The following is a 26,205-nucleotide window of genomic DNA, read 5'->3' as shown; positions in this document are numbered from 1 at the left end:
AATACCAAAAAAAAAAAAAAAAAAAAAAAAAAAAAGAAAATGTGGCAGATCTAAATGAACTTTACTTTTTATTACTTTTATAAGACATGTAAACAAATTAGAAAATCACTGTAATTCCTTTGTTAGACTGCATATCTTGATTTTTGATTTGGAAAACAAGAGGCTTTTATACTGATATTGAAGACTTGCGTACCATGTATTTATTGAGAAAGAGTCACACTGTCTTGATTCACAGCAAAAACAAATCCTAGAATGGGATGTGGTGGCACACATCTGTAATCTAAGCAATGGGAGGTTGAGGCAGGAGGATCGCCACAAGTTCAAGGCCAGCTTGCACTATATGGCGAGACTCTGTCTTAAAAAAAAAAGTCTGAACTTTTCAATCAAAATAAAAAGAGGAAAGAATTTGAATTTCAAAGTCAGGTCAATGGAAGCCTTTTTCTTTTCTTTTTTTAAAACAGAGATTACATAGGGAAGACCTCCTTTAGCACTTTCACCTTGACATGAAATAAAGTACAAAAATCTTCTACCCTTCCTTTGGTCTATTTTCCTTCCTCCACTTGTTCCACTAGATCTTTCCCCAAAAACACATCTTGATTCCTTACCTTCCCTGCATTTCTTCTGAAAAATAACTAGATTCAAAAAGAAGTTCAAACATTTCTCACTACAGTCACTATCTCTATCACACTGGTATAACACAGTTTTACATAACTACACTAAAAACTGCACGTCGGGACAATGGTTGTATTAGTGCAAACCTTCACTTACACACTGTGGCTTAATGTTATGTTTTGGTGATCAAAGGCACAGAACTAATAGCCCTGTACACACCTTCTCACTGCATTACACATTTGTACAAGACTAATAAGAGCACAGAGCTTAGAGGAAACAGCTTTTTATCTTACTCAAAACCACATGACTGCATTCAATTTCTGTTTTTGGGCAGAAAAAAACCTGCTTATATGCTTGTATTCAGGAAATGCATATTTGCTGACATGAATGTTAACAGATTATCAGGAAACTGTATTTCCCTATTTCTTCCCCCAAGAATGGAGATTCAGATAAAATACTAAACAAAACACGATGCCGGGCTTTAGTTTAGACCACGGCAAGTCACTGTTAGACCATGATGTCATTAAATCCAGTTCAGTGATTTTGTCAGGATGCTAGTCCGAAGAAGGAGTAAACAAGCCAGCTCCCTTTCAAAGAGGTATAAGCCAAGACTTCAAAAACATTTGGAGGGAAGAAAGACTACTAAATTGGGATTTTAAAAACCACCAGGAAAGCATGTCTACACATACGTGGAGCTGAAGTCGGCCCAGTTGTTGGGGGTTGTGGAAGGCTCAGAAGAAGTCACTGCCAAAGGTGCAGGGGTTTCACGCAAAGCCAATTTGGGGGCAGGGGTGGATGCAGAATCAGTCACTGGTTTGGCTGGAGCAGGAACCTCATTTTCTGGAATCTTCTCTGCATAGTTTGCAGGAAACCATCCTGTCTTTCCTTTTAATTCTCCTCCAAGCCATCCCGGCTCTCCAGTTTGGCTTTCATCCACCTGCAGGAAAATCACAGTGTTTTATCTAAGTGGAACTAAATCAACCCCCGATACACCAAATATCCCATGACAAAGCCCTTGGTGTTTGCCCCTGACTGACACAGGACACAGAAACTTCTTCATTTTAGTCTAAGTATCTGGAAAAATGGTCTTTAAATATTAACTCTGAAAAGCACTACAATTCAAATTCTTACTGTTTGTTTTTTTTTTTAAACCTTCCTTCCTCATTTTTCTAATAGTGGCAGTTAAAGTACCAGAAGTCCTCAGGCACATAGTTTAAATGACTTATTTTGAATTGTGAAATAATCTGACAAGGCTTCATCACTTAGAAAGTCATGTCATTATTAACAGTAATTTGACCTGGATTTATTATTTGAAGTTGAAAGAGTGCAATCAATATAAATTTAGTGCTCTAAAACCTCCATTAACTAATTTTACTTAAGACAGGGATGAGAAGGATGAAAAAATATAGCTGCAGCTAATTTCTACAGGAAACAAACTGACTGCGATGTTCAGCCATCTGAAGGCTACACACACACACACACACACACACACACACACACACGATGGGAAAATGAAGTGGTTATGGACAGTCATAATTAAATTCATTTATGCAAATTTAATTTTAATACCCACAAATGTGCAATTGAAAATATAGAATTCTCCTGCTTAAAAATCTGAGGCTATATGTTACATGAAGTGGTTTTAATGTTTGCATTTTCTTCTCTCTCAAAAGAATCACAGTGGCTCAAATAATCCTACTTGTCTTTACAAGGTACCCCACAAACAATTTGATGAGCAAAAGGAGGATTACATTTACTAACAGAATCTTATTTTCAGCACTATAAGCCAAATAAGGATTTATCAGACCCCTCTTCTTATTATACCCTTTTATACTCTGCATAAGGAGGTGAAACTCTAAACACTTCATTGGATAATAATGTAGCTATTTAGAAATCACAGAAATGAATCAGTAGGGTCTAAACAACAATTTTTGGGAAATTTAGCAAAATTACCAGTTGTCTAATCCATTCAAGTATTCAAAAGAAAGCAAAACAAAAAAGTATTCAACAAACCAAACATCTACGGGTATTCAGTGTAGGGTGACTCATAGGGTGTGTCACTCCTTTTTTTTTTTTTTTTTCACATGGGTGATTTTTTCTTTTTTCTTTTTTTAATTTTATTTAAGGAAAAAAAAGAAAAAAAAAAACAAAAAGGGTACAAGTTAAACAGAATTTCAGAAAAAATAAACAGTAGGAAATCACTACTTAATTACATATTGTCATCTTAGAAATAGTTGTTGAAGTTACAAAATTAAAGCATATAGAGGGGACTTTCAAACAGTGAGACTGCAAACAGTTTTGTTCAATAATCCAACAAAACTCAGTAATATGGTTATCTATCTTATACACTTAAATACATATGCAGTTATATCTTTTAGAGAACTTTCTTTTCCTTTCTTTTGTACAATGACAATTACACATTTTGGGTTTTATTACTCCCACAGTTCTTATTACTTTTTTTTTGAAGAAAGTAAAACCAAATGTGACATACCAGGACAGAGTCAGTCAAATCAAAAGGATGGACATAATACATAATGTAAAAACAAAATACAAGGTGATCAACAATGGTTACCATAATGCCTCTTGTTATCTTAAAAAGAATTGCCTATATCATCAGTTATAATAAAACTGAACAAAACAGTAAAGAATAAGACCAATAAAACCAAAATATTGGAGACATTAGAGGACTTCAAAAGAAGATAATAGTCAACCAGAATGGGTGTCACAATGGATCTTATTGTCTTCATAGTTGTTGCCTAGACTTTCAAACTTGGTACTATCTAGCATAAAAGAATAGAGGAAAATCAGTCAAAACAAGATGGTGAGAGCAATACAGAGTTTCAAATAAAGTTAATAGGAAATCAAAGTGGTTAACTATAATATATCCTGCTATTTTTTATTTATTTTTTCCTTAATTAAAAGGATAAAAATGAAAAAGTAGATAATAAAAAGGAGATTGAGATAAAAAAGTGGGCATAACAACAAAACAGTGCAGGTCAAAACATAGCCATTTAAGCAAAATAGTGTTTTACCACAAGATAATCTCGACATAATAGTAGTTACCATAGTGTCTCTTCCCTTAAAATCTTTGGGTATAACTTTGTATACTGGAGCATCAAACATATCAAGACAATGTAAAACCGTTCAAGAGAATGACAGTATTACAGGGTAAGGGTAGGGATGAAAAGAGTACACAGAATACAAGGTTTACTACTTCATTCTGCATGTTATTTACAAAGCATTAGCAAGTAGGGAATATCTGCTTGCTATTTCGCCTTAGGGAACTTTTGCTGTCATGAATAAAAACAATTTTTAAAGCTGGCAATTGTCCAAACAACCAAAAAGGAATTTCCCCAGATCAGTATTTCCACAGGTTCTATTTTTGCTTCGCAGTACTGTTTTTCTTGCTAACATTTACATGAATGTAAACATACCAGCCACTATTCATTCATCCTCCTTACTGTTTTGTTCTTTCCTTTTTCAGGGCAGCTACAAATGTTTCTCTAGATGAGGACTTAAGATAACATTTTTCCACCCCGCGTGGATTCTTTCATGTGAAATTCTGTGGCTGGCTGTCTAGTCTTCTTGGTTGTATTTACTGGTGGTTTTGGGATATACAGAAACTGCAGCTGCTGGGCCCTGGAAACATAGCTGCTTCTAAGCTTCGAGAGCCTCCCCCGCTTCTCGGAAGGTTAAGAGCCAAGCTCTACTCCTCCATTCCGAGTCAAAAGTGATGCCAGGCAGGGGAGAGGAGGAGCCTGCACCAACCAGCCTCAAGACCACGAAATGTGATGATCAGGAACAGGGCTCTCCCATAGACTGCCTCAGTGCAAACACAAGCTCCACAATTATCAACTGGATGGCTTCAGGCAAGTTCAATGTCTGAGCACGCCTGTTTATTCACCTATCAGTTGGGAATAACTAAAATCTACGCACTTATAGTGGCTAGGAGGACCGATATAGGCCTACAACACTGCCTGCTATATGAGAAATGTTTAAAGAGATTTTTTTTAAGCTATCTCTCCCATTGTCCAGTTCAGACTTTGCATTGTGACTTTCCTATCTGAGCTTCTGTCCTGTTCCAAAAGTCTGACTGGTGTCCACTCACTTCACTCTAAACAATCTGTGTGGTTTTATGCATGAGTTTCTTGCCCTGGAAGCCTGTCTGGGATGATGGGAACTCTGGGTTCACCTTCTTGCTGCGGTAATCTGAAGGGCTCAGATTCCCTACAGGGCTAATCTGGACCTCTTCCAAGTATCAGCTGCTTTCCCTGGTGATGTCGTGACCTACTGTCTTACTGTCACTCCTCAGACACAGGGTCTCGTATGATTAACAAAACTTGCCACTCCCGCACCTCACCATCAGTGTGCACAGGAGGGGCTGGGCGGATCTGGGCGCCTGCATCAGCCTCCCCATGTGTCTGGAGGACTGTGGATATCTCAGCAAGCAGGGGAGGATCACAGGTTCCAGAGGCACCGCGGCAAGGGGTGAGTGCTCAGCACACTTTGCCCAAATCCCAGACTGTTTGGGACCCTCCAGGCTTCTGGGTGCAGTGAAGTGGAGAAGTGGGTTTGAGGCCTCTACATACGCCTCCCCAACCTGGCTGCACTTGGAGAACTGTGGAGCTTCCAACAAGTAGGTGGGTGCAGGCTATCCCCTGAGCCCAGCCTGTTTGGGACTCCCGCACCTCAGCATTGGTGTGCAGAGGAGGGGCTGGGCGGATCTGGGGCGCCTGCATCAGCCTCCCCATGTGTCTGGAGGACTGTGGATATCTCAGCAAGCAGGGGAGGATCGCAGGTTCCAGAGGCACCATGGCCAGTGGTGAGTGCTCAGCGCACTCTGCCCAAATTTCAGACTTTTTGGGACTATCCAGGCTTCTGGGTGCAGTGAAGTGGAGAAGTGGGTTTGAGGCCTCTACATCCTCTTCCCATCCCGGCTGCACTTAGAGAACTGTGGAGCTTCCAACAAGTAGGCGGGCGCATGCTATCCCCTGAGCCCAGCCTGTTTGGGACTCCCGCACCTCACCATCGGTGTGCAGAGGAGGGGCTGGGCGGATCTGGGGCGCCTCCATCAGCCTCCCCGTGTGTCTGGAGGACTGTGGATATCTCAGCAAGCAGGGGAGGATCGCAGGTTCCAGAGGCACCATGGCCAGTGGTGAGTGCTCAGCACACTCTGCCCAAAGCCCAGACTGTTTGGGACCCTCCAGGCTTCCGGGTGCAGTGAAGTGGAGAGGTGGGTTGGAGGCGGCTACATCCGCCTCCGCATCCCAACTGCGCTTGGAGAGCTGTGGAGCTTCCAAAGGGCAGGTGGGCGCACAGTGTCCCTGAGGCCAAGCTTATCTGGAAATGCAGAGTTCTGAACAGGCAAAGGAGGGCCATTGGTTCTGCAGGCCCGGAGGCTTGGGGTAACGGGGTGCCAGAGTCTCAGGAGCTGCAAACATAGAAGGGGATTTCCAACAGACCCTGAGGAAGCTTTCAAATAACACTTGAAACACAGAAATATAGGAAAATGACAAAATGAAAGACCAAATTACAACCTCAAACATCCAGCCCATCTCAAGAAACCCTAGGAGCAATGTATATAGAAGAAAATATATGCCATTCACCTCAAATATCGGACACAATAGCTACTGAAATTAACAAGCAACTCCAGGAAGCTTTAAAGAAATTCAAACTCGAAATAATCTCCCAGGTAAAAGATGAAATGATAAAAGAAATGAAAGAGATTCTGAATATATCTAAAGAAAACACAGATAAAAAATTGGAGGAACTAAAGAAAAAGATAGAATCCCTAGACGAGCAATATAAGAAACAAACAGAATACATAATGCAGATGCACAGAGATATACAGGAAATAAAAAACTCCACTGAAAGTTGTAAAAACCGCCTTAATGAAAGTGAAGATAGTATTTCAGACCTTGAAGACAGGATTGCAGCTAGTGAACAGGAAAGATCTTTTAAAAATAACAAGGAATCAAGAAACAACAATTCAACAACTGCAAGACGATGCAAAGAAAAATAACATAAGAATGATAGGGATTAATGAAAAAGAGGGAGACAACATAAAGGATGTCAAGAGGATATTTAGAGAAGTAATAGCTGAAAATTTCCCAAGCATGAGATCAGAAACTGACATCAGGATCAGTGAAGCACATAGAACTCCAAATAGTCATAACCAAAATAAAACTACACCCAGACATATAATAATCACCATCCCAGAAATCTAGCACAAGAATAGATTATTAAAAGCTGTCAGAGAGAAAAGACAGATCACTTATAAAGGAAAACCTATCAGAATCACAGCAGACTTCTCAGCACAAACAATAAAGTCAAGAAGAGCATGGAGTGAAGTATTCCAGATCCTAAAGCAAAATGATTTCCAACCTAGACTGATGTATCCTGCAAAACTATCATTCAAAATTGATGGTGAAATACGATACTTCCATGACAAAGAACAGCTGAAGAACTTCATGAACACCAAACCAACCCTGCAAAAAATATTGAAAGACAGTTTAGATACACAAAGGAAAAAACCACTAAGCAAAGCAGATAATTAAACAGAACAGAAAGATAAAGATGCAAGAGCAGAGAGATAACATGTCAACAATAAACCAGCATTTAACAGTAATAACCATTAATGTAAATGGTCTCAATGCACCAATCAAAAGAAACAGACGAGCAGAATGGATCAAGAAACAAAATCCAACCATATGCTGTTTACGGGAAACCCATCTAACCCAGAAGGATACTCACAGACTGAAAGACAAAGGATGGAAAATACTTCATGTAGCAGGAATCCAAAAAAAGGCAGAAGTAGCCATTCTGATTGCAGGCAATGTGAACTTTAAACCAACAATGACCATAAAGGACAAAGAAGGTCACTACATACTCGTAAGGGGGAAACTCCAAGAGGAAGAGAAAACTATCTTAAATATATATGCACCAAACTCCAAAGCACTCAGTTATATAAAACAACTATTAACAGAAATGAAAACTCAAATTATCAGTAACACAATTGTAACAGGGGACCTCAATACGCCATTGACACCAAGGGACAGATCAACCAGACAGAAAATGAGCAAAGAAATAACAGAACTGAATCACACCTGTGAACAAATGGATTTGATAGACATATACAAAATGTTCCACCCAACAACATTAGAATACACATTCTTCTCAGCAGTACATGGATCATTCTCTAACACAGACCATATATTAGCTCACAGAACATATTTAAATAAATGCAAAAGAGTTGAAATCATCCCTTGCATGTTATGGGATCATAGCTCTGAAAGTAGAAATTAATGATAAAAGATACTGCAAAAATCTCGCAAACGCATGGAAACTGAATAACACACTCTTGAGTAATCAGTGGGTCACAGAAGAAATTAAACAATACCTAAAAGAAAATGAAAATGCAGATACAACTTACCGGAATTTGTGGGATGCAATGAAAGCTGTCCTCAGAGGAAAATTTATTGCACTGAGTTCCCACATCAGGAAAACAAAACGAATACAAATAAATAACTTGATGCTACACCTCAAACAGCTAGAAAAAGAAGAGCAAGCCAAGCCCAAAGCCAAAAGAAGAGAGGAAATTATAAAAACCAGAGCAGCAATGCAATAGAGACTAAGAAAACAATCCAAAGAATCAATGAATCAAAGAGTTGGTTCTTTGAAAGAATAAATAAAATCGATAAGCCCCTAGCCAACCTTATTTTAAAAAGGGAAGAAAAAGCTCAAATTCATGCAATAAGAAATGAAAAAGGTGAAATCACTACAGACCCAATAGAAATACAGAAGATCATCAACACCTATTTCGAAAACCTATACTCTCAAAAGTTTGATAACACAGAAGAAATAGACAGATTCTTAGAAACATATGAAGCACCAAAGCTAGATCAGGAGGATGTAAAACTGTTGAATAACCCAATCTCTGTTAATGAAATTGAAAATGTAATTAAGTCCTTACCTACAAAGAAGAGCCCAGGCCCAGATGGATTCACTGCAGAATTCTACAAGAAATACAAAGAAGACCTAATGCCGACACTCCTCAAACTATTCAATGAAATTGAAAGGGAAGCAATCCTTCTTCCTAAGTCATTCCTGGAAGCAAATATTACTCTCGTACCAAAACCTGAGAAAGACCCAACTAAAAAAGAGAACTATAGACCGATCTCCCTAATGAACACAGATGCAAAAATCCTCAATAAAATATTGGCAAATCATCAGAAGATTATACACCATGACCAAGTGGGATTCAACCCAGGAATGCAAGGATGGCTCAACATACGTAAATCAATAAATGTAATCCACCATATCAATAAAGCCAAAAGTAAGAATCACATGATCATTTCTATAGATGCAGAAAAAGCCTTCGATAAGGTCCAACATTTATTCATGATAAGAACTTTACAGAAAATTGGAATAGATGGTCTTTACCTCAATATAATAAAGGCCATTTTTGACAAACCAACAGCCAGCATCATACTAAATGGCCAAAAATTGAAAGCCTTTACTTTAAAATCAGGCACAAGACAAGGATGTCCTTTATCACCACTCCTATTTAATATAGTACTGGAAGTACTAGCCAGAGCAATTAGGCAAGAGAGAGAAATAAAAGGGGTAAAGATAGGAAAAGAAGAAGTTAAATTATCATTGTTTGCAGATGACATGATACTCTACATAGAAGACCCCCTAAACTCCATGGAAAGACTCTTAGATACAATCAATGAATTCAGTAATGTGGCTGGATACAAAATCAATACTCAGAAATCAATAGCATTCCTATACACAAACAACAAAATCACTGAGAGGGAAATAAGAGAAACTACACTCTTCACATTAGCAAGCAAAAAAATGAAATATTTAGGAATTACTCTTACAAAAGAAGTGAAAGATTTATACAGTAAAAATTATAATACACTGAAAAAAGAAATTGAAGATGATCTCAGAAAATGAAAAGACATCCCTTGCTCATGGATAGGAAGAACAAACATTGTGAAAATGGCCATTCTCCCAAAACTGTTATACAGATTCAATGCAATCCCAATAAAAATACCATCAACATACCTTATAGATCTAGAGAAATCACTCCTAAATTTCATCTGGAACCAGAAGAGACCTAGAATAGCAAAGGCAATTCTAAGCAGCAAAGACAAAGCAGGAGGCACCACAATCCCTGACTTGAAGTTATACTATAAAGCAACAGTAGTAAAATCAACATGGTATTGGAATCAAAACAGAGCCAAAGATCAATGGAATAGATTAGAAGATACAACTACAACTACAAACACACTCAACCACCTTATCTTTGATAAAGGAGCCAAGCAGGTTCACTGGAAGAACGACAGTCTCTTTAATAAATGGTGCTGGAAAAACTGGCTCTCCATTTGCCAAAAACCAAAGCTAGACCCATGTCTATCACCATGTACTAAATTAAAATCTAAATGGGTCAAAGATCTGAATATTAAAACAGAAACACTAAATCTATTGGAAGACAAATTGGGTAGAAACCTTGAAGACATAGGAGTAGGTAGAGAATTCATGAACAGGACTCAAACCGCACGGGAAATACTTCCCAGAATCAATAGCTGGGACCACTTCTTATTAAAAAGTTTCTGCATGTCAAAACAAATCTCCAGCATGGTAAAAAGAAAACCCACAAACTGGGAAAAGATTTTAGTGAACTCTCTCTCAGACAAGAGACTCTTGTCTAAAACATATAAAGAATTTAAAAAACTCAGACGCCCAAAAGTCAAAGATCCAATCCAAAAATGGGCATCTGAGATGAATACGCACTTCTCAGATGAAGAAATGCAAATGGCAAATAAATACATGAAAAAATGTTCATCATCATTAGTCATTAGAGAAATGCAAATTAAAAGCACACTGAGATACCATCTCACTCCTGAAAGAATGGCCAGGATCAAGAAAACCAACAACAAATGCTGGAGAGGCTGTGGGGAAAAAGGAACTCTCCTACACTGTTGGTGGGAGTGTAGACTGGGGCAGCCTTTGTGGAGGTCAGTCTGGAGATTTCTCAAAAAGCTGGCATTGGAAGTCCCATTTGTTCCAGCTATTCCACTTCTAGGCATATTCCCAGAAGAACTGAAAGCATCATACCACAGTGATTTATGTGCACCTATGTTTATAGCAGCACAATTTGTAATAGCCAGATCTTGGAAACAACCCAAGTGTCCATCAACTGAGGAATGGATAAAAAAGTTGTGGTATTTCTATACAATGGAGTATTACTCAACTATAAAGAAGGATCACATTGAGATATTTATCAATAAATGGGCGCAGCTTGAGACCATACTCATAAGTGAAATAAATCAATCTCGCATGTATGAATACCGAATAGTTTCCCCAGTGTAAGTAATGATTCAAATATATAAAAATATGTGGTAATCATGATTCTCCATTATGTGGCCTTGAAGCCTTATAAAGTTTTCACTTATTAATTGGAAAGGCTTTATTCTGGGCTTCTTGATATGGAAATACTTGAAGCTATAGTATATGAAGTTTTATTCAAATATTTCAAGGAAAAAGACAGACACTATGGTAACTACTATTAAGTCGGGTTATTTGGTGGTGAACCACTAGGTTGCTGAAACAGTCATGCTTTGACCTGTATTGTTATATTGTTATGTCCTGTTTTATCTCAATCTCTGCCTTATTCATTAAAAAATTATTTAGTTATTTTTTTATTTAAGGGGGAAAATTAAAAAAAATTAGCAGGGTATATAATAGTAACTTTTTTGATTTCCTATTAACTTGTTTTGAAGTCCTGTAATACTCCCACTATCTTGTTTTGACTGATTAGACTCTGTTCCATTCTGCATGATAGTATCAAGTTTGAGGGTATAGGCAACTACTTTGAAGGCAGTAAGATTCACTAAGATGCCCATTCTGGTTTGACTATTGTCTCCTTTGGAAGTCCTGTAATGTTTACAATGCTTAAGTTTTATTGGTCTTGTTGATAACCATTGTTGATAACCTTGTACTCTGTTTTATATCATGTGCTATGTCTATCCTTGGTTTTGACTGACAGCTTTGTTTTGCCATATTTGACTTTATTCTCTCTCCCCCCCCCCAAAAAAAGTAATAAGAACTAAGGAGTAATAAAACCCAAAATGTGTAAATTTTGTTGTAAAAAAGAGAGGGAAAAAAAAAAGAGTTCTAAATGATACAACAGCAAGAGTGTTTAGGGGTGTTAAATAGCTGACCATATTAATGTTTTTGGTTGGATCATTGAACACAACTGTTTGCAGTCTCACTATTTGAGTGTCCACTTTGTATGCTTTGATACTGTGATTTGAGCAACTATCTCTAAGATGATAATATGTAATCTATTAACCGGTAATTTCTTACTGTTTTTTTTTTTTTTTTTGTAGTTCTGTATTACTTGTACCCTTACACTGCTTTGTTTTGTTTTGTTTTTTCTCTTTTTCCTTTTAAATAAAATTAAAAAAAAAAAAAAAAGACTTGCCATGGAGATCTGGGCTTGGGTTTTAATCCCAGAGAAAATCTCATCCTTGGTGAGGAATCCTGCCCCAGCTGTTCTCGAATAGGTAACTGTCCTATGTATGTAGGAATAGGGGAACTGTAGTTGTCTCATCTCTAATGGCAATAATCAAATCAGTATGGATTTCAGTTTTAACCAAGGAAATTCACTGGTCTCAACTACAGCACAAACAACAGTCTTAATTAAATTACAATTAGATTTATTCTTATTGGGTTCTATTTAATCATCACATTTTAAGGTTTGGAGATGATTTTTAAAATTCCTCTTAAGCCAGGATATAGTTCAGTTGTACAGTGCCTGCCTGGCAAGCGTGAGGCTCTGAGTTCGATTGCTGGCACAAAAATAGAGAGATCATCAGAGAAACTGTGGGGTCAGGGATTTAGCTTAACGGCATAAGCACCTGCCCTGGGCAAGTACAACGTCGTGAGTTCGATCCCCGGTACAAAAAAAAAAAAAAAAATCCCTTTTAACACCTAAATTCAATGAACTACTGAGAGAAAAAGCATGAGGGTCAACATATGAAAATGAGAAGCGTTTCTTCAAAGATCTGGGAAATTGTACCCAAAATGCAAATCTAATTTTGGAAAAGTCTAAGACTGTGATAGACCAAAAGGTTGAGCATACACACTTCTGTGCAACATGGCAGACTATAATGTGAACTTTCACATAAAGGACATTCATCCACTGGTGGCTGTGAGGTATTTTATTAATAATTTTGGTCTTAATACATGCAACAGCCCAATGTACTTAGGGATAATTCTAGTAAATATCATCAAAGTAAAATACAATTATTGCTGAGATTATGTTAAAGAGCTAGTGTACAAAATGTTAGTAATTATACATGTGGACTGTAGGTCACTGAGGCAATAACAGATGGCACATAGCAGCAGTTGCAGTTACAAGTCCATTTAGCTGAAGCTTGATAATATTATGCCTCCTTTCTCAGTGATTACATACTCAATGGCTACCATTTTCAGTACATAGTACTTTTTGTTTTTGCATGAGGTCTTGCTATGTGGGTCAAGGTAGCCTCAAACTCATGATCCTCCTGCTTTGGCCTCTCAAGTGCTGGGATTACAGGTGTGCACAACTACGCTCAGAACTGTAGTTTGGATCTGGAATGTCCCTGAGGAGCCATGTGGTAAAGGCGTGCTCACCAGCGAGTGCTGCTGGGAGGTGGCGGAGCCTTGGTAAGTCCTGGAGGGAGGTCTTTACTGTCACTGCGGGCCTCTCCTGGAAGGGGACTGTGGAGCTCTGGGCCCTTCTTTTCTCCAGTTCTGTCCCTGAGGTCAGTGGTTTTGATCCACCATGGATGTGCCCCTGCCACAGTGTGCTTCTTTATCCAAAATAACAGAGCCACCAATCATGGGACTGAAACCTCTGAAACTATGAATCAAAGAAAATCTTTTCTTTTTGTAAGTCAATTATCTTAGGTCTTTGTTATGGTACAGAAAGCTGTTTAACATACTAGGGGAAAAAATTCTCACTTCCTGCATAGACCATGAAGAATAGAGACAGGAAACAGGTATACACCGTGTGCCCAATGAGACCAGTTGGTAGCAGCTGCCAGGGCTATGTTGAAGAATAGAGATAACAGCACATTTCATGGATTCATCAGCTTTTGAGCATAAGTTCCCCACAAATTCTTACATGAGAATGTACAAACTCTTCTTTGAAGCTCTAACCAGAGGCCAGGAGACTCTCCATCTGGTTCAACTACTGAAGCCTGCTGCTGTAGCACCAAAGCAGCTATCAATGACATATAAATGTGTGAGCCTGGCTATGTTCCCAAAAAACTTCACTGCAAACAGGCAGGTGGCCAGATCTGGCCCATACCTGTCACTGTATGTGTGTGTATACTGGTTTCTCAAAATAGCAGCAATATTTTGCCAATTATTAATAAACAAGCTGAGTTCAGATGTTAAATTTCTGGTAATCAAAGAAAGGTAGAGAGAAAAGCTCGGCTTAAAGATGTGCTCTCCCCAGTCAGGGAAAAGGAAAAACAAAAGCAAAGAAAACAACACAGGTGCTGTAAGAGTTACTCTAAAAAGAATGAACTGATTGGTGGCTGACAACAACTAAAGAGAATGCTTTTTTCTTTGGATATTTTTAAGAGGATATTTTTCAAAACTGATAGAAGATTAGTCCTGGCAGGAAAAAGAGATGAGGTTAAATCAGTGGTTTCTGAAACTTATCCCCGGAAAAACTTAGAATTCTCAGTATCATATGTGGATTACAGGTTCCCAGAAGCTCTGCATGTGAACCCTGTGGTTATTTTCTTGCAGTTCCCTAAGCAAATTCTGATGCACCCAGTCCTATACCAGTCCTGGGATGTGCATACAGATGACCGACCAGTGGTCATAAGCTCAACAAAATGGCAGTCAACAGGTCTTCTCATTTCTTATGGCTTTGCAATATGTACATGTTAGAGGTCAAATGAGTTTTATGTATCCTTCCGATACTGAGACCTCCAGATCAGAAGAGAGGTCATTTATTTTCAAAGTATCTAAGTCTCAGCCATCAACATCAAAGTCACCTAAGAAGCCTCGAGTAAGAAATCTTCCCTGAGCGCAACAGCTCACAGGTTCCACTCTTCTTTTAAACTGCTAGAAGAGTTAACGAATATTTTTAAGAACTCCATCATTTTTTTTCCCGTGTGTTTCTGATTTTTGTATTACCAAATAACATTTGGAACAGGACTATATACAAGATACCACATTAAAGTTTTGTTAACTATCAAAAATACATATTTTTTTGAGAAAATTGGGTCGATGATTCAGGTTTTCTAAATGCAAAATAATTTCAAAGTGCCTCCTAAGACTATCTACATTTAAAAAAAAAAAGGAAAGATGTCATGCTCACGAAATTTAACACGTATAGTTTGCTGTTTTTCAAAGAAGACTGACAAATCTGAGAATGAGGATTACTATGCCCACAAAAGTGAAAGTAACCCCTGCATTATTTGACCAAAAAAGATTGACAGGAATTTTCTACTACATATTTTTTGGACTCATGTTTCTTAACTATAAACTCTACAGGAAGAGAAAAAACAAAGAAAGAAAGCAGACGTCAACCTCACTATCACATGTCAGCTCCATCTGTCCTGCACTGGTTGCTCCGTCACAACACAGCTGAATGGCATTCGGGACGTCACACAAAATGAAGTGACTGCTGTCCCTTCAGCAAGCTGCTCATTTATTCCAAATTAGGCCCAGGAGTATATTTCACATCCCACGACATACTTGGGATGTCGGAAACAAAACATTCTAGTGCTGGGTAGACATTCCCTGCATGATGCTGGATTTATTTTTAGTGTCTTATTAAGAATTACAAATGTGATGCATTTATAAAATGGAAATAATATAGAAATACATAATGTGAAAACCCTCCCTCTTCACTGTCCAGTGGTAAATACTGCTAACAGTTTGATGTATATATTTTAAGACTGCCAATTATGCACCCACTCATACACAGCGCATGAAGCTCTTTTTTTTAACCAGAATGCAGTTACTGCACATACTGCCGCTGTTTTTTAATGAAGAACCTATTTGCATATCTATACATTTTCTAAGACACCCTGTCTACTTTGCATAGCTACAGCATAATTTATTTCAACTATTCCCTACTGAACACTGTGTTGTTCTTATCCCTTTACTAACAATGCTGCAGTGAACATCCACACACACATATATTTGACCATATGCCTTAAAAAAGCCTAAAGGAAGGTGAAAAACATAATTTTTGCACTGAGAGGAATGAAATTTTTGTATCTGAATAGGTATTGCCGCACCGAGAGGAATGAAAATTTTATATCTGAATAGGTATTGCCACAGTGCTTAAGCCATTTATACACCTTCGCTGATGTATATTATATCCACTCTCTTGTACCCTTGACAAAGCTATACATAGCACCAAACTTTTAAATTTGCTCATTTTAGAGAAACTGTGCTGTCTTATTTTTTAACTTTTATTTTCTTGATCATCTATGAAGTTAGCATGTTTTTAAATCACCTGCTCTTTTATCCGTGAATGTCATCTCTATCTCCCTGACTTGTGTAAGGCCTGTGGTGTCTTTCATAATAGATGTTTGGAGTCTTTAATCTGAATAGTAACCCCTGGTCTCTTGATATAGAGAAAAATACAGAAATTTTAATGTTCTTGTAGTATGCAATTTGTCTACTGCGCCTTTAACAACTTCTGGTTTTCATAGCTTAGAAAGGCTTTCTTAGCCAGGAAACTACCAATAGTTTCCTCCTAAAGAAACAGTTTCGGAACATTATCTTGTAAGTTTAACCTACTTGGAACTTCGTGGCCTAACGCAGAGACTTGCCAAAACCAGGGCCTTCAAATTAGTCATCAAGTGAGACCTGGAAACCAGCACACAAACTCAAACAATTTACACTCTCTTTTTAAGCACAGCTTACTAGACAAACTTAAAACATATTTGTATTGTCATGACAACACCCAAAGATATGCATACTTACACAGAATTAAAGTAAGTTAAAAGAACAGAACAGTGAATAAAATGCAGACTTCCTGACAGTTAGACAACACTTACCCATTCCCCTTTAACCTCCACCAGGAAAGCAAAAGTTTGAAAGCAAGGCAAAATATATGTTTAATGAAATGTTTGATTCTTATAGCATATCTGAACTATACTCATCTAATCAAGCTAGGGTTACTTGGCCAATTCCAAGAAAAGGATTCAATACCACTATAATAGAACTAGGATTACAGCTCTAGCCCCAAATTATCTTTCTGCAAAAGAGCAATAATTTTTCATTAAAACAGATTATGTGTAACATTTTCATAGCCTAGCATGAAAAACATGTGTAACTTTCGTAGCTTTTTAAAAATTCTCAATTGTTTCCATTTTTAAACAAATTCTGAGAATAATGTAGCCTGACCACCTATAAGATTTATTCTTGAATGAATCACTAGCTCAATAAACTACTGCTCTTTTTCAGCAAATAACTTAGTGATTATTTACCACATTGCTTTATTTTCTTTCTCAAATTGGTTCTATAATTTTAGTTAAACCATAAGATTATTTTTTATTAAAGAACATAAGGCAAAATCCTAAGTGTGTCTGTTCATTTCCAAAGTAGTAGATTCACTGAATTTAATTCACTTATTATCTAATTTGAAGTTCACACAATTAAAGGAGAAAAAAGATCCTCTGACCCAAAGATTAAAAAGCTATTATTGGCAATTATAGATAACAGTACTTTAAATTTAAAACTATTTTTAAAAGATTACTCACAGGAGATAGTCATCTAAACTCAGAAATCACTGGACACTCATAAATCTGAAAATATGGTATGTGGCACATACCTGTAACCCCAATACTTATGCAGCTGAGACAGGAAGATATCAAGTTTGAGGCTAGCCTGGGTAACTTAGCAAGGCTGGGTCTCAAAATAAAAAACTGCAATAGACGGGGCTATAACTCAGCAGTACAACATTTGCTTAGCATTCACAAGGCCCTAGGTTAAATTCCCAGTATCTTTCTCTCTCTCTCTCTCTCTCTCTCTCTTCCTCCCACCCCCCCCCCCCAAGCTATGGCTATGACAAAGACACAAAGATGCAAAGTCTTCAACAACTATCTTAAGTGATGTTAGGATAAATTTTTTAAATACTATTTTTGTTCCAATAAAAAAAAGGAAAATTAACATTATATATCAAAAACCTAGATGCTGGATTACAGATCTGATAGCCATTGAGAAATTTCCGTTCAGCAGAAAGAAGAAAGATGTTAATTCATCATCAGCTCTCACTGGAGTCTTTCTTACCATGACTATATCTCCGGGCTGGATGGTGATTTCATCATGACTTCTGGATTCAAAGGGGTATAGAGCTCGGTAATATACCACTTTTACATTCTCCTGTGTAGAAATTGTAAGAGGGCCTTTTTCTGTTTATAAAAATGGGCAGAGAAAGAAAAAAAGAATAATTACAGGAAACACCAAACAAGCTAAACAGCAAGCCAAACACCTAACATCTTCTCTGCTGCCTGCCTTAGATCAACGTTTAAACTATTTCCAGACACTCAAGGAATTTCTGAAACATGTCGAGAGCCAAAGAAGAGCAAAACCTGACATTAGCAATTTGACTCTTCCAGGGTTCACCAGAGGACCTTCCTCACAGAGGTCGTTCCAGTGCTAGGTGCAGCAAGGTGGCAGACAGGGCCCTTCTTGCCCTCTGTTCTTGGCCTGGACTCCAGGGCCCACATCTGTAAAGCATCAGTTGTCACCTCCTCCCTCCCCAGGGTGTTGTTAGGCTATGACTCCAGCTTTGAATCAGCCAGGGAGAATTCTCATTGGGGAGGGGCAGAGAAACACAACTTTCCACACCCGCAGATGTAGAAATGTTGATGTTTTAGGCACTTAATTATGATCATATAAAAGCACTGATTTCACCAAGAAGAGTTACACTGATAACGCCCAGGGAAGTCTTTTATAAATATCCTACAGAGAAAAATGAGCTCAAGGATGGACTCTAGGTGGAAAGTTTCAATTTTAAATGAAGTAAAAAAAATTTTTAAAACGCATATAAGCAAAGGTCCGTATTTTGAGTAAGAGTCACTAATCATGGTACTCTGAAATCTGTAATCCAAAAGCTGTAAGCATTTGATACAAATCTTATCTGAAATGCAGTAAGAATCATTATCTCCATATGGTGTTGAGCTATATGGTATGCAAAATTTCCCACCAAAGGAAGGAGAAAAACAAATCCTTACTTTAAACTAGAGGAAGGAACAAGGAACTTCATCTAACTGCTTATAGTCAAATGGTGAAATTCTTTTCAGATTCTAAACAACTATAAGTAATAACTAAATAAATTCACCCCGTCTGTGTCAGTCTGTCAGTCCTTCCCCTGGGTCACATGCATCATAAGCAGGGGCGGGACCTGACTTGACTCCGTATCCTCACTCCCACCCACATCCACCGTGCAGACAGGAAGCAAGTGTGGGATGGCTGAAATTGTTCCTTTCTGTGTACCATAGTGACAATAGGACACATTGGTGACCAAAGGACTAGAGATACATGCATACATACTATTTACTAAACAAAGAGAAAACCATCACTTTCTTCAGGTGACCATTATTTACGAAGCTGCATAATGTTATATAACCATCCATTCAGAGTACCATGATTAGTGACTCTTACCCAAAATACGGACCTTTGCTTATATGCGTTTTAAAAATTTTTTTTGCTTCATTTAAAATTGAAACTTTCCACCTAGAGTCCATCCTTGGGCTCATTTTTCTCTGTAGGATATTTATAAAACCAACCAACCATCCATGATTTTGAAAATACATTTTAGCTTGCCTCTGATATAACCCAAGGGCTCATTTTCTACCCTTGTTTTTTTTTTAGAGGCAAATTATGCCCAGTTGTGGTGGCACATACCACTAATCTTAGCATCGAGGAGGCTTGAGGCAGGAGCATTGTGAGCTATAGGTCTCTGATCTCCAGAGACCCTGTCTTAAACAAAACAAAATATGTTCAAAGAGTAAAAAACAGTCACAGTTTTTAAAGGGCCAAATACAAGACAACGTGTCCTACCCTGCTATAGGCAGCAGGGAAAGATGCCTGCGATACATTTCTGCCACAGAAGCAGCTCAGAACTGGGAGAAATAAATTCTTTTTCCAAGATAGGTTAAGACCAACACTTGTAGTACAACTGTCTGAATGGGGTTTTCTAGCTGAACTTCACACCGCTTTGGTTAAGTCTATAGAGGAATCCCCAAGGTCACTGGAGTGGGATCCACGTAAACAGATCGCTAATGGTTATAGGGAACCAAGAGCTACTTGCCCGAGGCAAGAGAACACATGTCCTTGTATGTCTGCACATACCCAAGATAGGGCCTGATCAGACACAGACATTCTCAAGAGGCTTGGGGAGACACTTATTTTCTACAACTGTATATTGTTTTTGTGGTCCTGCAGATGGAATCCAGGGCATCACATCTGCTAGGCTAAGTGCTCTACCACTGAGCCACATCCCCAGCCCCTGTAATTTACATTTTTAACTTCCAGTACCTGCAGTGGACCAGGGCGCCTGCACAGCTGGCTTAGCAGATTCTTGGTGTGGATGAAAAAGCCGACTCAGCTTCTCTTGCATTTCCGGTTTGCCTTTATCCTCACCATCCTTCTTTTTGACACTCTCTTCCCTTTTTAGCTTGTCCTCCTCATGGAGTTTTCTTGGCCGCTGATGATCATCTTCTTGCTGCACATGGTCCAACCACTGTTTGTCCCTTTCCTGGGCTCGTCTGCCAACAAAGATGCTTGATTACAGCAAGGAAGCAGCTCCAATTTAACATTACCACTGCGTCCTTTCACCAAGAGGCTCCATCTAGTCAATGCGCTGCTAAACATCAATACTATTCTTCAGAGAGAGCAACTGCACCAGTGAAACAAAAGCATTTAGGGCTCTGAGACAAGAATCAAGCGATTTAGAAAAACTCAGAAAGGAAACGTGGGATGTGTTTCATGAAATGCTTACAAGAACAAGAAAACACTTATAGTTTCGATCTAAAACATCTGCCCAAAGTCTCAGGTATTCAGAGGTGGGGCTTTCAGAAAGTGATTGGGTCATAAAGGCACTATACTCTTCTTTTCTGATTTTTCACCACTGAGTTGCATCCCCAGCCCCACTGGCACCATCCTCCTCAGTGGGTTAATCCATTTGTGAGGAACGAGCTGTATCCTTCGTAGGAGGTGGGACCCCACTGGAGGAAGCAGTCACTAGGGGCGTGGCTGAGTGCTGTCTTTTCTCTGCTTCTCTGTGAGCTCTCAGCTTCTGGATGTCACGGAGGAAGACAGCTTTCATCAGTGACAGTGCCACGCCCTTCCACCATGATGCTTTGTCTTGGAGCCAGCCAACTGTGGGCTGAAACCTCTGAAACTGTGAGCCAAAATAACCCCCCCCCCCTCGCTTTTTTTTTGGTACCAAGGGTCAAACTCATGACCTTGTGCTTGCCAGACAGGCGCTTGTGCCGCTGAGCTAGACCCTCAGCCTACCTCCTTTTTTTTCTTTTTTTTTTTTGGTACCGGGGATTGAATTTGCTTACGTGACTAAACTAAATCCCCAGCCTACCTTTTTGCCTTTGTTTTTCCTAGATATTTGGTCATAGCAACAAAAACCTCACTAACACATTCTCTCAATGTGGAAACAGGTATTAAACTACAATAAACAAAGCTTTAAAAGGCCATAGAACACAAAAGAACATAACTTTTATGAAGATAAATTGTACCCCAAAAGCTGTAACTGAAATACTGTTTAAGTGAGCCCATATTCAGTCAGATCATTAAGTCCCTCCCTAGTAAAGGATTTATCATACTTATACACACAGGTTTTAGTACTAAACCTGAAACTGAAAGCAAAAGAGTATCTCACTGACCTCAGTTACTTTTGTTGTTTTTCTTTCCAAAATAGCTGAAATAATAAATAATTGCAAATAAATCTAAGTCTTGAAAATTGTGATGGCCCAACCCAAACTTTACAGGAAAAGACTGGGAAAATTTTTCTCCCATTATGTGATATTTAGTAAAATTTTTAAAGAAACACTGTAAATGAAATGTAATGAATAATAACAAATGATATCACGATGCTAACTAGCTCTCCACACATTTACTGCTTTAATTCTGAAAACAGTAGGGAGGACCTGTTATTATCCCCATTGCACAAACAAGGAAGCTAAGGCAGAAATGCTCAGGACTTGTTCACATCACACAACCAGTCACACTTGGGGCTCGATGCCAAGCAGCCTGGTTCCACAGTCTCTACCCTAGACTGCTATTATCGTGGGACACGGCCAATGCACAAGGGTCACCTTTTGGAATTAGCAAACTGTCACAGGAATAGCTGAGTAGAATGCAACTTTTAGTTTTAGCTTTTTGAGGAATCTCCACTCTGATTTCCATACTTTACACTCCTACCAACAGTGGAGATGGGTTCCTTTTCCCTCCACAGCTCCACCAGCATTTGTTATTGGTTGATTTCTTGGTAACAGGCATGTTTTCTGGAGTGAGGTGGAATCTCAGTGCTACTTTAATTTGCATCTGCTGAATGACTAGTGATGCTGAACGTTTTTTCATGTATTTCTTTGCCATTTCTATTTCTTCATCTGAGAAATGTTCATTTCAGATGCCCATATTTGGACTGGGACTTTAAATGGGGGGGGGGGTCCTAGTAGTTTTTTGAGTTCTTTATATATTCTAGATATTAATGCTTTGTCTGAGGAACACCTGGCAAAACTTTTTTCCCACACTGTATGTTGCCTCTTCACTCCGCTGGTGGTTTGTCTTGTTGTGTAAAAGCTTTTCAGTAAGATGGGGTCCTAGTTGTTAACTTTTGGTGATAATTCCTGTGCAATCGGGGTTTTGTTCATAAAGTCTTTGTCTACACCAAAGTCTCTTCTAAAAACAGCATAGTGGGCCGGGGATTTAGCTCTGTGGCATAAGCATTGTCTTGCAAGTGCGCAGTCGTGAGTTCAATGCCCGGTACCAAAAAAATAAAAATGAAAATGAAGACAGCATGGTACTGGAAAAAAAAAAAAAAAAAGACTCAAGAATTAGCGGAATAGGTTAGAAGATCCAGAAACAACTCTAGATACACTCAGTCACCTCTCAGTCATCTTATCTTTGACAAAGAAGCCAAACACTTTCACTGGAACAAAGACAGCCTCTTTAATAAATAGTGTTGAAAAATTGGCTTTCCATATGCCAAAGATTAAAACCAGACACACACCTTTCACTGTGCACTACCCTAAAATTGAAGTTGATCAAAGATCTAAATATTAAAACAGAAACACTATAGAAAAACAAAGTGGAGAGGAAAGAAGGGACAAGAAAAAAATGGAAAAAAGAGAAACAGCTTTTGAAACAAAGGGGAAGAGGAGCTAAAGAGAGGGGAGGGAAATGGGAAAAAAGCAGCAGCAAGATAGACCACATACAGGCCATCTGAATCTTACGAATGTGATCACTATGTATATCTAAAATATAGCAATAAAACAAGGAACTGTCACAGGAATGTAAGACAAAGTACACTTTTATTCTCCATTGCTAAAAAATATTTATTTCTACTCTATGAATGCGAAGATTTCATACTGGATTCTTTTTTGCTTTTTTTTTGTTTGTTTGTTTTTGGTACCAGGGATGGAACTTACGATCTCACACTTGTCAGGAAGGTTGTCAGGAAGGAACTTACACCACTGAGCCAAATCCCTGGCCCCATACTGAGTTCTTTTTAATATTAAAAAAGAGTGATTTAAATTTTCTACCCCTAGATCACTAGTCTCTATGATAACATAATCTAATTAGTGTTGAAGAAAGCTTTTTTATTTTTTGAGACAGGATATCACTGTGCAGTTCAGGCTGAGTTTAAATTCACTATGTAGCCCAGAATGGCCTTAAAACCATGGCAATCTTCCTGCTTCTGCCTCCCAAGTGCTGGAATTATAGGCATGTACTACCAGGCCTGGCAGGAAAGCACATTATAAACTTTACAGGTTGAGTAAGAATTATTATCAAAACATCCAAGGAGGATTTTAGTTCTACCCCCAAGAAAAACAAAAATAGCCCTCTAAATTGCACTATCACTATAATACAAAAATATAAAGAAACAAACACAAACAGGGTTCAGATTATATATAACTAAGACAGCATTCAAAATTTTTGAGAAACTTAACTGAACTCAGCTCCTAAAGTCAATGACTAGCCTCAAAGAATTCGTGTCTTCATTTCTTCAGTCTGAAGAAGTCTCATTTCAATAACCACGTTTTTATAGCATATCACTGAGTGTAGCATATCACTGAGGTTCTTGGTCTTTTTTTTTTTTTTTTTCTTTGTCTTTTTGAGACAGGGTCTTGTTATGCATTTCAGGCTGGTCTTGAACTCACTTTGTAGCCCAGGCTGGTCTTGAACTTGCAACGATCCTCCTGCCTCAGCCTCCCAAGTGCTGGTATTACTGAAGTGTGCTGCCATGCCTGGCCATTTTTGTTTCTTAAACTCTAAAATTAACTGAAGTTTGGAAAGCATATAGCAAATACAAAACCAGACACACTGAAAAGGAACAAAATTTTTACAATTCACAAGAAAATATTGCAAAGACAAATAAAAAAGTCACCAACATAAACACCCCAACCAAACCAGACACAAATGTTTATATCCTCAGCAGCAGTTTGCATCCTCTTCTTTTGTATTGGAGTTTAATTTGCCGTCACAGAAAAAAAGAAAAGAAAAAAGACGAACGACACAAAGACACAACCTCAGTCCAGTGAAGACAATCTGCATGGCTAGGCAGCTCAGAGGCTTTGATTTCAAACCAGGCACTTTGACCCTCACGTTGTTAAAAGGCTGTGAACTGGAAGTGTATTTTGGTCATTAGTATGCAAATGAGCCAACCAAGTGTCCCCATTTCCTTGTATAATTCCATTTATCGACATAGAAGAGCTCTGGGAACTAACCAGAAACTTCAGGGGCATATTTATATATGCAAAGATTTGTGGGCACATGTGTTTGTGCCTGCCCAAATACATACTTTAACGACCGAGGCCTTTTCCTGCTACACTTAACACTTGCAAAAGCCAGGCAAAAAGCAAATACTCTGGTTGTCATGAGGAGGCCGGCTCTCATCTGTGCCATGTCTTCTGCCAGATGGGGCCAGATCAACTCGACAAGACTTACCTTTGGGCTTCTTCTTTTTGCTTTTCTAATTCTAGGATCTTTCGCTCTTGTTCTTTCTGTTTCAATCGTTCAGTTTCTATAGACTTTTGCTTCTGGAGTTGCTGCTTATTATGAATTTCTCTTAGTTCCTAGATATAATCAAGACACAGTTTTGGTGATGACATGAGGGGCTAGGCATGAATGGCTTATCAGCATGCAACATTTCACAGTGGGGAAGCCAAATGCGCTTAAGAGGTATCATTTCAGGGTTGAAAAATGTTAGCTTGGAAAACTAAAATCATTCTACATTTGGACAGGACTGATCCCCAAAGACTAGAACACATCTACTGCTTCTCATAATTTGTTTTACTAGGAACCTGCTGGTGGAGAAGCTGGTGACACTGGTAAAGGCCCAGCAAGGATAGCAAAATGTAACCAGGTTTAAGACAGGGTAATGTTCCTGAATAAAACCTTACAGTTTTTCTAATAATGAATCTGCACCAATCTACCAGCTTTGAAAATAAAGCACACTTTGTGCACCACCTCCATTAAAAAACCTCATGTTCTTCTGATATATATTACTCAGATAGACGCTTCTGTGCCATGACCTCAATTTTCCCCCACCTCAGAGTCTATTTTTCTTCAAATCACAACTCTTCCAGAGCCTCTTTTCTAAATCCATGTGTGAGGTTGCCAACTGCCTCAATCTAAACCAGAACTCAGATTAAAAATAAAAATTTGTAATTTGTTTTGGAGATAGAGCCCTCACTATGTAATTCAGGCTGGACTTCGCAATCCTCCTGTCTCAGCCTCCCAAATGCTGGGATTACAACATGTGCCACTATGTCCAGGAAAAAGCTCTAATTTGATAATGACTTCTGTGGCTCTGATTTCTTCATTTGATGCCAGCCCCAGGAATGACTAATTTCTTTACTAGCCTATGGAAAATAAAATGCATTCTCAAAGCATCTGCATAAAATACATATTTAAAGTACTTGAATCAGAAGCATCTCAAAGTATGAAGAACAAGGAAACACTTGTTGAGGGGGAATTCTTCAGATTCCATAGGCCTCAAGGGTCACTAACACATTCAGTCACTCACTTACTCAGGTCCAACAACAGATCAATGAATCAAAGTGCTTTACAGAGCCTAGGGTGTATTTCCAGCTAACTCTAGGATGAAGGCTGACCCTGTCTTCTGTCACTTTGTTCACTGGCAAGATCTAAATTCCTACCTTTATACCTACAAAAAAGATAAAGGCATTGTCTCTGGTAAGTCAGGGTTAAAATGCACTGACTACTGGGAAAAAAGCTTCAAAGGTTGGATTAATCTTTTCCTACTGGATTGTTCCAAGGATAAAGTCTGAATGTGTAAATAAGTGTTTTACAAAC

At 38.5% G+C, this 26,205-nt stretch overlaps 1 protein-coding gene across 6 annotated transcripts in view; it reads right to left on the bottom strand.

Annotated features, from left to right (window-relative positions):
* The window catches only part of Itsn1 (intersectin 1), a 230,517-nt gene that overhangs the window by 78,580 nt on the left and 125,732 nt on the right, over positions 1-26,205 (bottom strand). For 4 of the 6 annotated variants that reach the window (XR_010039256.1, XM_063224434.1, XM_063224437.1 and 1 more), the window contains exons 17-21: positions 24,835-24,962; positions 20,188-20,417; positions 17,935-18,056; positions 16,701-16,715; positions 1,302-1,549 (exon numbers count right to left, since the gene is read on the bottom strand). Coding sequence is in view for 4 of the 6 variants with exons in the window: in XM_063224434.1 (XP_063080504.1) it covers positions 1,302-1,549; positions 16,701-16,715; positions 17,935-18,056; positions 20,188-20,417; positions 24,835-24,962 (743 nt within the window). In the remaining 2 variants the exon portion in view is untranslated. Of the gene's footprint in view, positions 1-1,301; positions 1,550-16,700; positions 16,716-17,934; positions 18,057-20,187; positions 20,418-21,245; positions 21,584-23,837; positions 24,512-24,834; positions 24,963-26,205 lie in introns of those variants that run through there. The other 2 variants (XM_063224436.1, XR_010039257.1) reach the window with 2 other exon arrangements.

The sequence above is a fragment of the Cavia porcellus genome, unplaced genomic scaffold, assembly GCF_034190915.1.
Source record: "Cavia porcellus strain 051 isolate PalLab524CR breed Dunkin Hartley unplaced genomic scaffold, mCavPor4.1 scaffold_15, whole genome shotgun sequence".
NCBI lineage: Eukaryota > Metazoa > Chordata > Mammalia > Rodentia > Caviidae > Cavia > Cavia porcellus.
The sequence above is the reverse complement of the archived record's forward strand: the minus strand, read 5'-3'. Positions and strand labels throughout refer to the sequence as shown.